Source organism: Cupressus sempervirens, chromosome 6, assembly GCF_028749045.1.
Source record: "Cupressus sempervirens isolate cs-2001-9-10 chromosome 6, ASM2874904v1, whole genome shotgun sequence".
NCBI lineage: Eukaryota > Viridiplantae > Streptophyta > Pinopsida > Cupressales > Cupressaceae > Cupressus > Cupressus sempervirens.
In genome coordinates this window covers 243,027,256-243,043,656 of record NC_143123.1, presented here as the reverse complement: position 1 = coordinate 243,043,656, position 16,401 = coordinate 243,027,256, and the positions used below count along the sequence as shown (strand labels likewise).

General features: G+C 36.3%; 1 protein-coding gene across 1 annotated transcript in view; it reads right to left on the bottom strand.

Moving 5' to 3' along the window:
* LOC149552155 (NAD(P)-binding Rossmann-fold superfamily protein) overlaps nucleotides 1–14,443 on the bottom strand; it is an 88,473-nt gene extending 74,030 nt beyond the window's left edge. The window contains exons 1-2 of the mRNA XM_089787631.1: nucleotides 13,906–14,443; nucleotides 13,748–13,817 (exon numbers count right to left, since the gene is read on the bottom strand). Of these exons, the coding sequence (XP_089643757.1) occupies nucleotides 13,748–13,817; nucleotides 13,906–14,139 (304 nt within the window). The 5' untranslated portion in view covers nucleotides 14,140–14,443. The remainder of the gene's footprint in view (nucleotides 1–13,747; nucleotides 13,818–13,905) is intronic.
* Nucleotides 14,444–16,401: the final 1,958 nt, after the last annotated feature.

Here is a 16,401-nt window from a genome sequence, read left to right as displayed (position 1 = left end):
TGTGAAGATGACTTGTTAGTTATTCGTTACAGTTTAAACTGAAAACATATATTCATTATTTTACACGGAGTTATAAAAATAGTTGTTTAGTGGAAATGGTGGTTAGCCTTGTGATGATTATGAAGTAACTTTTTAATATAGTTCTCTTGATTTGAATTGAGGAATATGTTATTATTGTGGAAAAATTATTCTTGGATATAGGAGAGGACAAAGGGGGGAAGTATTGTTAAACGAGAGATAAGGATTGGGGCACCGAAAGTCCATCGACAAGTCATCGAGTATGGATTCTAACCATCTTGGATAAGGATTTAATGACTAGGCAAGCAAGAGTATATCTTGGACAACCATGAGCTACACAGTCAATTCATAACACAAGTAAACATTACGCATTTAAAAAAACATAAAATTGTTACCTTTTCTATTTGAGATCATTGTGTAGTCTCCAAATTATATTCCTATATATTGACAACATGTTATCTTAACATCTATACTCACCTACATGTATATATGTGTGTCTGTGAGCATGCGCACGCATAAACCAATATAATGGTACAAAAGAATTACGTGATTAAATTTATGCACATAAATATATGTATATATGTATGTACAAATAGAGGTGGCACAAATAGCATGATGCCAATATATTTTGAAATCATGAGGAAGGATAACCTTTATGAATATCTTGAATATTGGCCCCTTATTATTTAAGCATTGTAATCCTTCATCGGCTCAAAATTCTTTTTAAATTCAATTAATAGAGTTCCTCTTTTTATTTTAGTTGGAAATTAATTATTCTTGAACCAATAGCTCGCTTTTACCGCCACCTCGGTCTCTTTCTTGTAACTGAGAGAGAGTGCCTTCAATTTGCTTGTTTATAATCTCACCTAGACCATGCGGGCATCTCTTTCTCTTTTCTTTAGTGTCTGAGCTTTATCTAACTCTACAAAATATCATCTCACAGCAACAAGTCGGATCTGCTTTTATAATTGAAATCATTTGGATAGCTCTACATCGCCTAGAAGATACTTTGGCTCTACCAGATACATTTCCAAACATTCCAATTTGTTGTGTCTCAGCCCGTGGTTTTCAAGGCTGCTCTAGGCAGCACAACACGCAATCGCAAGTTATGAAATCATTGCTTTCTTGTTTCATTGTCATTTATCTATATTGCTCACTACTCAAACAGTTTTAAAAACAATCGTCTTAATATGTTGCACTTTGTATACTTTGCTCGTTGTTAATATTGTTGTGCAAACAATGATTTACTACGATGCCATGGGTTGTTTGCTGATGGAATTATTATTCAATCCCGAACATCATTCTCGATGCCATGCATACAGATTTTGCTGGTAGTATTGTCATGAAAAAATCATATGTTGTCTTTGTGATCAAAATGAATAATTTGTAGTTGTATCCTTTGGCATCTTCGTGCACGAAATGTTGTACAAGCAGGCACCGAAATATTTCGTGCAAATTAATCAACCTAACTCATAATATGCACCTGAGATGAGATCAGCTCATGATGCCATAACTATAATATTAAATACAGAATACTCAATCTGAAATCTGATTTGTATATAATCTCAGGATCTCCTAGGATGCACCCCTAAAACCGAAAGGGTCAAGTTAAATGGGTGGGAGGAGAAAACATCCCTATAAAAACAAAGGAAAGTCAGAAATGGAAGTGATTAAATCATAAAACTATATAAGTAAAACTGAGTCAGCCCATGTTTGTCCAATAAGTAACTCTTGTTGTCAAGTCAAGTGGTGGGTGATCGAGCAATTGTAGCCCATTGAAATCCTTGGCCAAGGTAGGTTAGTGGCATGCTTGTCACAACGATCACTAGAGGTCAAAGTGCTACTAACAAAGGGGAGGTTGATGGAGGATATCCACAACCTTGTGTGCTACTTAGCAGAATGCTCGGGTGGCAAGACCATGGTGCCCCAAGCCTAACCCCAAGGTAGGGATGCCCTTTCTCATAGAGATTATGTGAGAATAAGTTAAGGTTCGTGGTTGGGAGGTTAAGCCCATGCCAATGCTTCTCCTCTTCACCAAATATCGAGGCTTGCTCAACACAGTGATTGTCTATTGCTAAACATATGATACTTGTTTCTTTATACATTTCATTGTCTTAATTTAGTATCATGATGTTTTAAAATGATATATTATTATGCTATTTCTGATGACTGTAATGGACATGGAAATAAATATGATATGGAAGATATAGTAGTTTCCTTTCATGTGAACTTGAATAGTTCGTTACTATTTTTCTATTTTATTTATTTTCATAAAATGTAATAAGTTGATAGATTTCATTTTCATGTGAAGTAACTGATGTAACTACCATGTCATTTTGTCATGAAACAAGTTTTACTTTAAATTATGAGTCTTAAAATTAGCTTCGGGAAATTAGTATGTTGCATACATGGTCGGGTGGAAAGGCTTGCCTGCATCGGAAGCAGTATGGATGGATGAACAGGACATTAAAAGGCAAGGTACTACCTTGCAAGAGCTCATCTCAAGAGGAGCTTGAGATCATTTTGCACGGGGAGTATGGTGTAGGGGGCACCCATGGGAGGTCAAGTAACCTCATGGGGTGGGAGGTCAAGTAACCTCATGGGGTGTCATGGGGATTTTTATATCATAATAAATTGTAACAAGGTCCTAAGGACCATTTTGGGATCTTTGCGAGTCATGTAGACCCATTTGTAAGATCATTGACCCTAAAAGGCACTTATCATCCTTCTTGACCAAATCTAGTCAATGGGTACCAAAAGCCCAGGGCAGGGTAGGATAAGGTTACTATGTCATATTGATTTTGGGTCATCGGGATGTGCTCATGTCATGAGAAGAGCAAAGTTGTTCAAATATGCAAAAAGTTACCAATGTTGTCATGACAAATTGTCAACAAACAATACAATTTTGCACATTTTCAACCCCAAGAGTTGATTAGACTCAAAAGGCGATTAGGGGTAGTTGGCTTGAATCTATAAACATTAAATATACCTTTAAGGCAAGGGATTGTTGATGTTTTGGAGGACTGGTGGCAATAAAGCTACTTTGGTTTCTTGTCATTTCCATGCAATTTCCCTGTGTATTGATACAATTTGATTAGTTGACCTTGAAATCCTTTTGATTTTAATCAATTTGGTGTACTAAGTAGTGACATCCGTCAATTTTTCTCTAACAGATCATAAAACCCTCACCAAACTAGGGTTTTGTGTTCTAATGTCTCTAACTTGACTTTCCACCCTCGAAATTCACAGCCTTTAGTGGGAAGTCAAGTCATTAAATGTATTCTAGGAATATGGAGGCCATTGACCAAAAATCAAGTACTACAAGGAGATATGGAGACTAATTGACTAGGCATCTTTCTATAGCTGGTTAGGGTAGTTAAGCAATTGTGATTGTAGAAGGGTTGGAGTGTAGGTTGGATCAAGTCTAATGGTGCATTTGGTAGTTTGATATCAAGACACAAAAGTTCAATCGATTGGACTGCAACGATAAAATCATTTTGGAGGGGTTTCTTTAGAAAAGTGACCTAATTGGCCCATTTGGTCTATGTGATCAAACAAATTCTAAGTGTCCTCTTGGAGGATCAGAAACCCACTTTGGGATATTTTACTCAAAACTATGATTTAATCATAGGGTTGTTTGGAGGAATCTAGAGTTCTGGGGCAGAAACTGAGGAAGGGACCTAATTGGGACAAGTCTATCCTAGATACTTGATCAGACCAAGTGTATGATAAAATTGAGTCAAATCTCATTAAAGCCAAAATGAGGCCTAGTAGGCATAGTGGGTTAATTTAGGGCAAATGAGGTGAGAACTTGTATCAACATGAAAGGGCTTTTTGTTGGCATTAGAGTTACTCATGGAGGATACTAGGGGGTGTTGAAGGGTTTCCTAAACAGTTAAGAGGTAAGGGGTTCGAGAGCCTAGATGATGTTATAAGATGAATTGTGTTGTGTGGGGAAATTGGAAAACCATTGCTTTCGCTAGGTACTCTGCATCAGACAAGGTTTGTCACCCATTGTCATAAACTTTACTTGTTCATGAAGAATGAAAGTAGTTTAATATTAGGGACATCACAAAATCCTTGTATCTCTATTCAGCCCTTGTTTTCTGTCTAATTTCACTGGCAATTTTATATGATTTTGATTTCATTTCATTTTCCTCGTTTGTGATTCTAGGATCCCACTTTCTACTCTCTGAGGCTTGTCTCTGCTTGATTTCCCTTAAAACCATTGCTCCTCAATCCTATTGAGATCAAGGACCCCCTATTGAAACTATCTACTCTATGAGGCTTATCTCTGGTTGATTTCATTCGCTCTCATGGCTACTCATTCCTATTGAGATCTAGGATCCTTGTTGAAACTGTCTACACTCTAAGGCTTCTCTCTGGTTGATTTCCTTCACTGCCATGGGTCCTCAGTACTATCGAGATGCATCTGCTAGGGTGAGCACTAAAAAGAATCCAATATTGAATCCCAAGCTCTACAGAGTACCAAAATCTTAGCTTGAGAATGAAAAAATTTATCAAATGGCTAAGCATTGGGGAAGTTTAACTGATCTATTTACCTCGTAACATGAGCTAGCTCTGGTGGACAAGTTTAAGGGTGCTTGGCCTCTTACAAGTCACTGGAAAATTATGTGAGTAGAGAATGAAAACCAAAGATTCAAGGAGATATCAACATTCCACTATGTAGATGTAAAGACCCGTATCAGCACTGTACTATCCTGAATCGGATTTTTTTCCGTTTTCCCTTTTATATAAATCTTAGAATACGAACCCACTTAACAAATAACCAGCAATATGAATAATAGATGATAACCCAGATAGATATTTGCTCAAACTCATTCTCAAATAATATATTCAGAAATACTCCACATACAAATGAAAATACGCACAGCAAATAAAATCCGAAACTCTCTCCAATTAATCCGCCTTTTTTCAAAATGATATTAAAGACTCAAGCATATGAAAACGCAGTACAAATCAAAAGCACTAAACCAGCAACTTTTCAACAATCCAGAAGCACGTTATTGCATTACATAGCAACAATATAATAACCAGCAACTTCTAGATAACTTCTAAAACGTTAATGTATTATACAACAGCAATACAATAACCAGCTAACCACAATCCAATCTTATATACAGATTTCATAGTCAAATTGGAAAACAAGAGAAGAACCTGTAAGCACAAACAAAACACTTGAAATGATATCTCTACGGACAATGGGTTTGCGTCTACTACCTGCTTGCATGAGGGGCTACGTCCTCACACTGGCTGAAAGCTTAAGCTTTCTGAATGACTCTCACAAGAGAGAATTGAAAATCAGAATAATAAATCAAGCATAACTAGCAATTAGCCTCTTTTCCCTTTTAATACACAAACTATGACTCTTTGACTCCCCTCTAGCCTTCATCCTATTCCCTTGTGACTCTTCAACTTCTCTCTGATAATTCATCTTATTCCTCCTTGACCTTTTGTCTTTTTTATAACATTAAATTGACCTTATAATATTTTGAGTCTATGTCTCAGAGTCAATTTTAATATTATATAAAATAAGACTTTAATATTTCTAATGTCCCAAAAGGGGACATTACAAATCTCCCCTCCTTAAAATTGCTTGTCCACGAGCAATTTTAGTACCAGGATCCCACACGAGTCTGTAGGCAGCCCTGTAATCCAAATTGAAAACAATTTCGGCCACACTGCGAAGCTAGATGTCTCTCTGCCATCTATCTCTCAACCAGATCCCTGGATCCCATATAACTCTTTGAAAAAACTCAACACCTGTAAACTGAATAACTCTGATCATCACTAATACCACTAAATCCAACCTCAAACTAAATAGAATCACAACAAGGTCCTCAACAAGCCAAAAATACATATGATCAACACCTAGATCCCAAACCCTATTGTCATAACCAGTCGCTATGATAAGATAGAAATGTATCAATGAACTATGCATAATCTAGCAGATGGTGACAACCTAACCAATATAGATGATGAAATACACAAGCCGCTCAAAAACTGAAAGTAACACCCTGGGCACATCAAATACCATACTATCATCATAAATCTAGATAACCTCCGAGTACATAGGTTCTATGAATACGAATGAAACTAAAAGAGCATTCCATATGATCAACATATAACTCTCTGTGAAACTGCACCAAAAGCTATCCAAAAGCTGATGTAAATAATCCAACCAACTCATGTTTGATGTGAAATCAGGAACCCAATGTGGATTGGCCCTATGATGTATAATCATAGTCAAAACACCACTTCCATCTTGTGACTCATATTCCTTGCAAGGAATTGTACCAGAATTCCATCTCTTGAGATCAAAATCATCTCCTTCATGATAATCAAAAGGAGAGTCCTCGTTTACCTCAAACAAGGGATTATCGAAAATCCAGTCAACATCAACTTCAAACACTAGGTTATCGAAAAACTGAAAGTGATATGAAACTTTGGCACGTGATCGCTTGGGGCAATTATCCGAAGGATACGTCTGCTAAATGCTATCCAATTCATCAATTACCACTAGAAAGAATTCTTGCCTCTCTTTATCCTCTTGCTCGTGAGAGTGATTTATGATCCTAATCTGATTTTCTGCTTCTTGAAGGGAAATCCGAGCATCGTTCAATGTCTCCTATATTTCTTTAAGCTCTCTATTGAGCTCATGAATCTTATTCCTTTCTTTGTTTAGCTGACCAACATGTGTTTCAGCAACCTTAAGAATGTTATCCTCGTCGGAAAGCAAATACAAATATTCTGATTTCATAGTTTCGAGGTCTGTTTTGACCAATTGCAAAATAAAAACAAGCCATTCTTCTTCCACTCCCTTTTGAACCTTCCTATAGAGATCCTCAACCAACTTGTGAGTGTTGTCATAATGTACCAAAGATGTCACAATCATTTCTTCATTAACCTTCAGCTGGTTTCTAAATGCATGCATTTCATTATCATGTTGATACAGCGCATCACCTCGTAGTGTCATCTTAGATTGCTCTTTTGAATTTTTGTAGGAAATATATGGTTCATCACACAAAGACCCCAACCTGTTATTAACTCGTAAGCAACCGATATCATCAACCTGCTTGTCAAAGCTAATTTCCAAATCACCAACATAGAAACTTGCACCTTGTCTCACCTCTCTTGCGTGATCATCAGAAAGTTACAAATCAATGGGGGTTGACTACTCATCTTTTCTCATCTTTTCCAAGGCCCCTATTAGATGACCTTGGTCTACTAGACATTCATCATACATAGCTTTGCACTAGTCCTTTTCAAGGAGATCCTGAACAATTTCAAAGTACTTTCTTTTTGCCAAATCCATCTTATTTTGATGCTCTAGATGAAAATCCAAGTAATTGTTGAATGATAAATCGTTCTGAATTCAGTTAGGAAGTTTTTGATACTCCTTGTAAATGTTGAGTGTTTCTAATCTTATATCTGTTGGGTGTGGTATCCACAGTCCAAAATATTCAGCTCTTTCTATATCCCTTTTTGAGTCTTCGTGTTTCAGACTGTACCATCTATGTTCAGTACCAATACTTATTTTCCCCCTTTTAACCAAGCCCCTATAGACAAAATAGTTCCCTCCTGACTTTTGCACATTATTAATCTCAATGATACTTTGGCTAATATTTTCCCCGCTTCCTTGCAAAGCGAGAAATCCATGTTCCCTAATTTGGCCACCTGATTCAGTATAAAATGGTGTCTTGTCCAAAATAATTTCCCCTTCATCTCCCTTTAAAGCTTATGCTACTGCAGTTCCACGAACAAGCAAGCCCACAATTGGTGCAATACATTGAAGGGCATCATATCCTAAGAACTTAGTTTCAAAGACTCTATTTGTAAGTTTTGAAATAGCACTTCCAACAGAAAGCTTAACAACATTGTGTGCATCTTGAGACTACCTCCTTTGAATGTCCATTTCAGCTTTAAACCCCTACAAACTACACTAACACCTTTCTCTACAGCAACTTCACTTGTAATCTCTATGGGAAAACCATAAGTGTCATAGAGGACAAACACATCCTTTCTGGATAAACATGACCTGTGATTAACTTTGTCCTCTGCATTTTTTTTAAAGCTTTAGATAGCAATTGGCCAAGCAATTTTTTCTCCTCTTTCCAATGTTTGAAAAAACCTTAGCTCTTCTCTTCGCAACTCAAGTATGTGATTTGCACTCGCCTTTACATCTGGGTCTCTAAAGCTTCCCTGGTACTGACAAAACAAGTGCACCAAAAATGCCCAGCAATCAACCAATTAACTATATTTCTGAGCCAAGTCTTGTAGAACTTCTGACAAGTACTTGTCAAGTTTTTCCAAACTTGTGGAGTAAGAATTTTTTTTTTTGGGAAAAGGGTACTAATGTAATTGCAAACTTTGGTTGCTCTATCACATAATAACTGAGCAGTCTAGGTAGGGCCAATTCAAGTTCAATTCATTCCAAGGTGTGCTCCCCTAGTCTCTTCAAGATTTGACTATGTCCATTTACAGTCCAACTCTAGGCTATTTGGTCTTTGGCCTTCATTCTTGAGATTGATCATCAGAAGTGTCAGGTTCAATGACTTTGTCGAGGCAAATTATATTTCGTTATAGACTTGTATCAATGTTCCTCCTTTCTAAACTTCCATCATCATTTTGGTTATATTCCATGAATACCAGATTGTAAGTTCTATAAATAATATATCATCACTCCCACTCTGTAAACATTATTACTTCTACCCATCGATTCTATGTGAATTGCCTAATGGTATGCTATTCGTTTTATCATGTGCCTGTCGAATAAGCCTCCGCACTCTAGATAGTTGTCCTAAAAAGAATTTTCTGACGTGTGTAATAGTGGCACCACAAGAGCACTGTTTTCTCAAGTTGCTCTCTTTGTAATCGTGTCTTTAAATGCAAAACTCCTTGCTAAAATTCACGACACTTGTACAAACTCCCTTATGGTAACAACAATGATCAATTCCGATTTTACTTTACCGTCACCAAGTAACGTATGCCAAAAAAATAGCTAACACCAAACTTAAACTTATCTCCTCACCACGATATCAAAACCCATGGCCTAACAAAATGCTACGAACGTTTCACGATTTTGTTTAATCTTCCTTCCGCGGTCATTAAACGAGATTTACCCCTTTAGAACATTCCCGATGTTTGTCGTGAAAGTTATTAGTTGTTAATGGAGTATGGATATCATTCTCCCGTCATCTTTCGTGGTTCAAATCATGCACGGCTGGTAGGTCAATGTAATTGATGGCTCTCTCAGCAACATTGGAAATGGTTGAATCTTTTCTACATCTTCATGGTGACTGCCTCGAACATTTTGTAGTTCACGGTGGTGGCTTTTCTGATAGGTGTTTTCTATAATCCTTCACCTTCCAAAATATTGCAGAGGGCATACCAAATATTTCGCTGTGTGTCTGACTTTTTCAAATGAAATTTCCCGATATGTAACAGCACCAAATTTTAAGGTTATAACCTCTACAAATTTCTAAAGATTGTTCTTTCTTACAGAAACCTTCTTGTCACGTAAATGCTTTGCCACATTCTTAGTAATCTCAGAGGATACATATCTAGGATTTGTTTTTGCTATGTCACAAATCACATTTACAACTTGAATTCGAACTCTATCATCAAAGTCTAGAAGACGACCTTGAAGCCCAGAAAGAATCTCAAACGGATTTGCCAAAAAAAAAAAAATCTTTAGCACAATCCACAACAACCAACCTTACTTCCACAATCTTATTAGAGAATCTTTTTCAGAATTCAGCAAATAGTTGATGGTACCCTTGTGCAACATGTCGTCCATGCGATGCAAATAATTTTTCCAACAAATGCACTGCCTTCAACTAAACATCTACCTGATCTGTCAGTTGTTCCTCGGTTAGATAGCCAATAGCATTTGAGGAGCACACTAATAAATTTTGAAAATAATAATATGATAATTTTCTTGTAGATCACTTCCAGCAACCTTCCCCTCAAGCATTACTAAAGTTAAAAATTGTTGAACAGCTACCTCCAACTTTTCTACACAGCGTTGAACCATGGATATTGAAAACTGATGAGCAACAAGAGATGCATTTTGTAAGCTATAGACAAAGAAACTCCTTTAGATGATGATACAAGCAGTATTAAGACTTCCTTTATCTTATTTATAAGCTCCTTAGCTCAGATTGTCCAAGTACATCAATACTATATATGTATATCTGCAACTAGGTACCACTTTTAATGTCTTGAGAACAATTTTCGCATATAATTTCTTTAACAAAAGACTAACTGCTTAGTAGATACTTAATTTTGCTTCTTACAAAAATTAACTGCTGATAAATTCTGATAATGATTTACCATCGATTTCCAATAACCACATAGGCTAGCAGAAAACTCGGTTTTGATATAATCCCACAGGCAGGCAGGAGGACCAGCTTTGATACCATTGTAATGACTCATACCAGCACTACAATAAACCCAACTAACATTGTAATGTCCTGAATTGGATTTTTTTCTATTTTCCCTTTCATGTAAATCTCAGAGTACGAACCCACTTAACAAATAACCAGCAATATGAATAACAGATGATAACCCAAACAGATATTTGCTCAAACTCGTTCTTAAATAATATATTCAAAAATACATCCACATGTAAATGAAAATACACACAGCAAATAAAACCCGAACCTCTCTCCAATTAATCTGCCTTTTTTCAAAATGATATTAAAGACTCAAGCATATGAAAATACAGTACAAATCAAAAGCACTGAACCAGCAACTTTTCAACAATCTGGAAGCACATTATTGCATTATACAGTAGCAATATAATAACCAGCAACTTCCAGATAACTTCTAAAACGTTATTGTATTATACAACAGCAATACAATAACCAACTAACCACAATCCAACCTTGTACACAAATTTTACAGTTAGATTGGAAAACAAGAGAAGAACCTGTAAGCACAAATGAGACATCTGAAATGATATCTCCACAGACAATGGATTTGCGTCCACCGCCTGCCTACACGAGGGGCTACATCCTCACACTGGCTGACAAGCTGAAGCTTTCTAAATGACTCTCACAAGAGAGAACTGAAAATCAGAATAATAAATCAAGCATAACCAGCAATGAGCCTCTTTCCCCTTTTAATACACAAACTAAGACTCTTTGACTCCCCTCTGGTCTTCGTCCTATTCCCTTGTGACTCTTCAACTTCTCTTTGATAATTCATCTTATTCTTCCTTGACCTTTTGTCTTTTCTAACATTAAATTGACCTTCTAATATTTTGAGTCTATGTCTCAGAGTCAATTTTAATATTATATAAAATAAGACTTCAATATTTCTAATGTCCCAAAAGGGGACATTACAGTAGAAGGGCTTCTTTCATTTTTACCTTATCTATCAAGAGGACAAAGATTCCAGTTTTCAAAATGGTCCTTGATTCATGGGCACCTACAACCTATATCTTAACAGCTGAACGCCTACTTTTGATCCAACTGAAGAAATGCCAAATCTGGGTATCAATTTGGGTAATGTTCCCTTTCTTCCTTTGATTTAATGGAATTAGGAAGTGCTAAGAGCAAAGGGAATGCTATTGGGACATATCAGACTTGGGCTCCACGTAAAAATTAAAAAACCAGTTCCCCATATTTGTGTTGAAGTGAATCTTTTTTACAGGATTCCTCAGTCCATTAACATGGGATTGCAAAGTTTTGTCCACTCAAAGGATTGCTCTGAGCATATGCCTTTCAAATTTGATTTTTGGTCAAAAGCATGGACATTTTCAAAGAGAGAACCTACCTTAAAAGGTGATGCAGCCTAGACGATGGGGCCAAATGAAGGACCACCTAAAATTAGCAACCTAACACTTAATAAAAATGCATGCAGCCAATGGGAGCAAGACAGCAATACTTTGTACAATAAATTGCAAATTTTGCCATGAACCTTACAAGCATGCTCATGAGAACCCACTGAGCATAGAGTTCACGAATGAACTACCAGACTGTTCCTCATCCTTGAATGATTAAAATCAAACTCTCCAAACTCTCCTTTCAGCCCCTCATCCTATTTGCCCAGGGGACCAGCTCCTCTCCTCAATTCCTCTCTACATAGAGGATTCCCCTCTCTTTCCTATCTATAGTCTCCTTTGCTTCAAGAAGCAGGTGTTGGCTCTCGTCTGTCTACCCTCTACCCAAAGGATCTCCCCTTTTCCTCAACTGCCCCCTGTTAAAAGAAACAGCTTTGCCTTGAAAACCAATGGGTCTTACTTTAAGATGTGTCCCACCTTTAGGGCAACTAAAATGTCGCCTAGAGTGACTGTCTAACTTCCAAGATGCTGACTTCCAACCGATAATGCCCACAAACAGCCCATGCAAGCATGAAACAGCCAAAGAACCAAAAGAACAACCTGCCCACATCCAGAAAATAAGTATTTGATGCCCAAAAACCTAAAATGCGAACTACTCAACAAAGTTGGACAGCTATCAATAAACAACCAGCAAGAAAAATGCACCCAAACAAATAAGAGAACATCTGCCAAAAACATAAAGCTTGTGATGCTCTAATGTCAGCTTCTCATTAAATGATATGAGTTTGGTCCTATTATAAAGTCAAACGGCTGCCTAAAAGGAATAAACAACCACCTTTATGACCTCCAGGACCTCAACACAGTATCAACACCAAGAAATCTTGCCAAAAGCAATAAAATCACTCCAATACCAATTATCAAAGGAGAATGTTGCACCAACAACCTGTATGGGCTGAAAGAAACACCCCTCAAGGGGCCTTATACCAATTAAGTGCAAGAAAAAAATACCCTATTGCAACTTGTAATTAACATGTAGACAATCTGTAGCATAGTTGAAGTAGGAGTGTGGCCTAAGGGAACACCTACAGGTAACTAGTAAATAATTTCAATGACCTCTATCCGATCTACAATAATATGTACTAATCAATGATTTCAATGACCTCTATCCGATCTACAATAGTATGTACTAATCAATGGTAACCTTCAGAATATGCATGTTTGACAAAAAAGTCCTACCAAATAAGCAACCCAAACTTGAAACGAACACTATTTTGGCGTGCAAGATCGCTTGTAGTCCAGGATGCTCCTACATCGAAAGACTTAAATCTACCAAAAGTGGGAATGATGATTTTTCAAAATCTTGTAAGAAAAGTAACATGCACAAAGAAAATCTAAATACTTGTGTTAAAGACCCCTCATGTAACTACTTATTTCTATCCCCATTGTGATTTGTATGAAAAACATAGGTGCTTCATTAATCAAAGAGTTTGAAGCGATGACAATAACCTAAGAGGCAACATCACAAGACGAAGAGAAAATCGCCAATAAATATGCTGCTAAACTGGAATCCTTAGAACATAGTTAGATGATCAATTGGTGGCAAATAAGAATGGCGCCTTTGCCTCTCCTGTCATTAACCAAAAATGTAGAGGAAGGAGGAAAAATGCCAGAAGTCAGAACCAAAAAGGATTTCAGAAAACATAGGAGCTGGCAAATAATCCAACCTTAGTCTCAAATGTTAAAGTAAAACGAAATTCTGAGAAATAATGATGGTTGATTTTATAAGCTAGATTTGTAAGCAAAGCATTGTGGTTCTGCCTTTCTTCCTGTTGTAGACTTCTGACTTCCCCAGGCTAAACTGCCCGCCCAAATTTCAAATAAAAAATTATGAGATAAAGAAATTATAGTGTAAGACCTTACCGATGATATCAGGAACACCCTTTAGTTCTAACACGAGCTTTGCGAATTCTCTCACACTGCTGTCTGAAGACTGCAAGAAGGGATAAAGCATTCATCAACATAACATTCTACCAGAAAGTCGATTAATATTTTTTATCTTTCAGAAAACAAAAACAGACCACGTCTACTGGGTGGAAAAGGTGGGTGGAAGAAGGGTGTTTAGCAGATATTTGTGAGCGAAGAGTGCTCAATTTCTGTTCACTTCTAGCGCAGCCAACGAGTGTGTGCCCTCTCGACGCCAATTCCACTGCAAGAACTCTCCCCAACCCTTTGCTTACCCCGGTGATTAGTATGAGCTTGGGCATTGAACCTTTCTCCCTCTGCTTCTCCTTGCCCGCTAATGTATTGAACATCCTTCTTCAATCTTTCTGACAATTCAGTACACTTGGCACGGGAACTTAATTTGAATTCAACACCAAAAGACAGGATGTTATGCTCCACAGGCCTGGTAGCGTGTGAATCCATACATAATGAGCTTTGGTCCCATCAAGAACAAAAACAATTCCCTCCGCTCGCAGGGCAAAATCCCTTAGAACAATTTTATTTGGCGGTATAATATTTTTGTTTTTTTTGTTTAACAAGGGAGGCAATGGTCAAAGTTGCTGAAAATATGGTGGAAAAGGAGAATGGAGATTTATAGGTAGAAAGGGGGGATATGAAGAAAGAGCTCGATATGTTATTGTATGGATAATTATAAGGTAGAATGATAGAATGATAGAATGAGTTGAAGAGAATTTTAAAAATATAAATAATTATTTTATTTTAAGAAATATATAAATAATAATAGAAATTATATTATATAAATGAACTAGTCATTTCTACCAATTCAGTTATAAGTTGAAATATTTGATTTAAAAAAATAAATTATTGATTATTTAATTCAAACTACCAAAATATCTAATTAGTTTGAGAGGTAGTATTAGTTTTACAATTTGTGAAATGATATAAAAAAAAAAATTAGAGTAAGATTGTAAAATAGTAGACTACTAAAATATAGTGTAAACTTAAAGAAATAACATTTTACAAATGACAAAAATAAACATCAATGTAAAACTAATCAATACATTTAAAATAAGAAATATAAAATATGTAATGCCCTGTCGTGTGACCCAAAAGAAGTTAACTTAAAGTTTTACTAAGTTTGTTAAACATTTTTTTTTTTTAAATTAAAGATAATAACTTAACAACAACAATTATAACATAGCGGAAACAATTAGCATTCACATAAACACATACAATAAAACATATTACAATTCTTAAGAGTCCCATGACGTTGAATCACATTTAAGTTTAATTAATAATAAATATAATATTTAATAAATCCACATCAAATAATAATATATCAGTATGAATCCATTTAAATAATATACAATTATATATGATGCCACTTGGCAATAAACAAAATGCACAATCATCCACTGTATAGGTCACAAAGTATGAAAGGTTGAAATAATATACATCATAAAATAAATTACATCATCTCTTAAGATCTTATGAAATCAAGTACAATTCAATAGTACAACCATCTATCATAGAAATACAAGAACAGATAGAAAGGAACATCTGCACAAACACCTCCAGTAATAGCATCCAACAATCAGATCTCAATGGTATAAGAAAAAGCACTACCACTTGACCTTGTAGAACCTAAATGGCCCACTCCCACCGCTTGAGGAGACAGTCTCAAGTCTCAAACAAGATAACAAACTCAAAAGTCAAAAACCAACATCTAGGTTCAAGAAATCATTTGAAAGCAATCTAACTCGAAGGTACCAAGACACAAGTATCAACTAATCCTAGAGGCAACACAAACACGTAGGAAATCTACTATGCAAGTGGGCAAGTGTTATCGCACAAACCAACTCTAGGGTTACCCCGACTAGTCTTTTAATCCTTTGGCCCCCTACTGACTCTATGTGACACTAGTATCCTTTCGTACTGACAAGGCATACTAACAAGTCAACTCTAAGGTTACCCGGCTAGTCTATTAATCCTTCAGCCCCTTAAGTCACTTTCTATGGTACCAATATCTTGTTAATTCATTTTAAACCCATTTAATTAAATGTTATCACTTATTAAATAACCTATAATGGGTTACCCTAGCAGCCAATTTGGGCCCCGGCCTCCAATGCAAGCCACTTCTTAACATGACATATAGACAACCTACCCTAAGCTCAGTAAAATCAAAAGATCACAAAAGACCACATACCATACATCAATTCTTAAACAAGCAACTGACAAGTATTGAAAAACACTAAACATAATCATAGATTCCACCAATATGATCATCCTAACAGGATTGATCCCAAAATCAAGTATACATAAACCAATCCACGTCATAATATGACATCACAAAGAACAAATCATACAAACACCTCAGTCCTATACAAGCGACTGAAAAGCAATCCAAAAATAACTGATCGAAGACTCAAAGGTTATATTAGATGGGTCACACCATTCACCTTAGTTTCACACAAGAATAATGAAAAGCAATAACAATCAATAGATCAAAACACCTCATAGAGTATACTAGACACATTACCGTGGTTGAGTATAAAAGATTGAGATCAAAACATCATCATGACGTCATAGAACAAACCCCCAAGCCTCTGGTA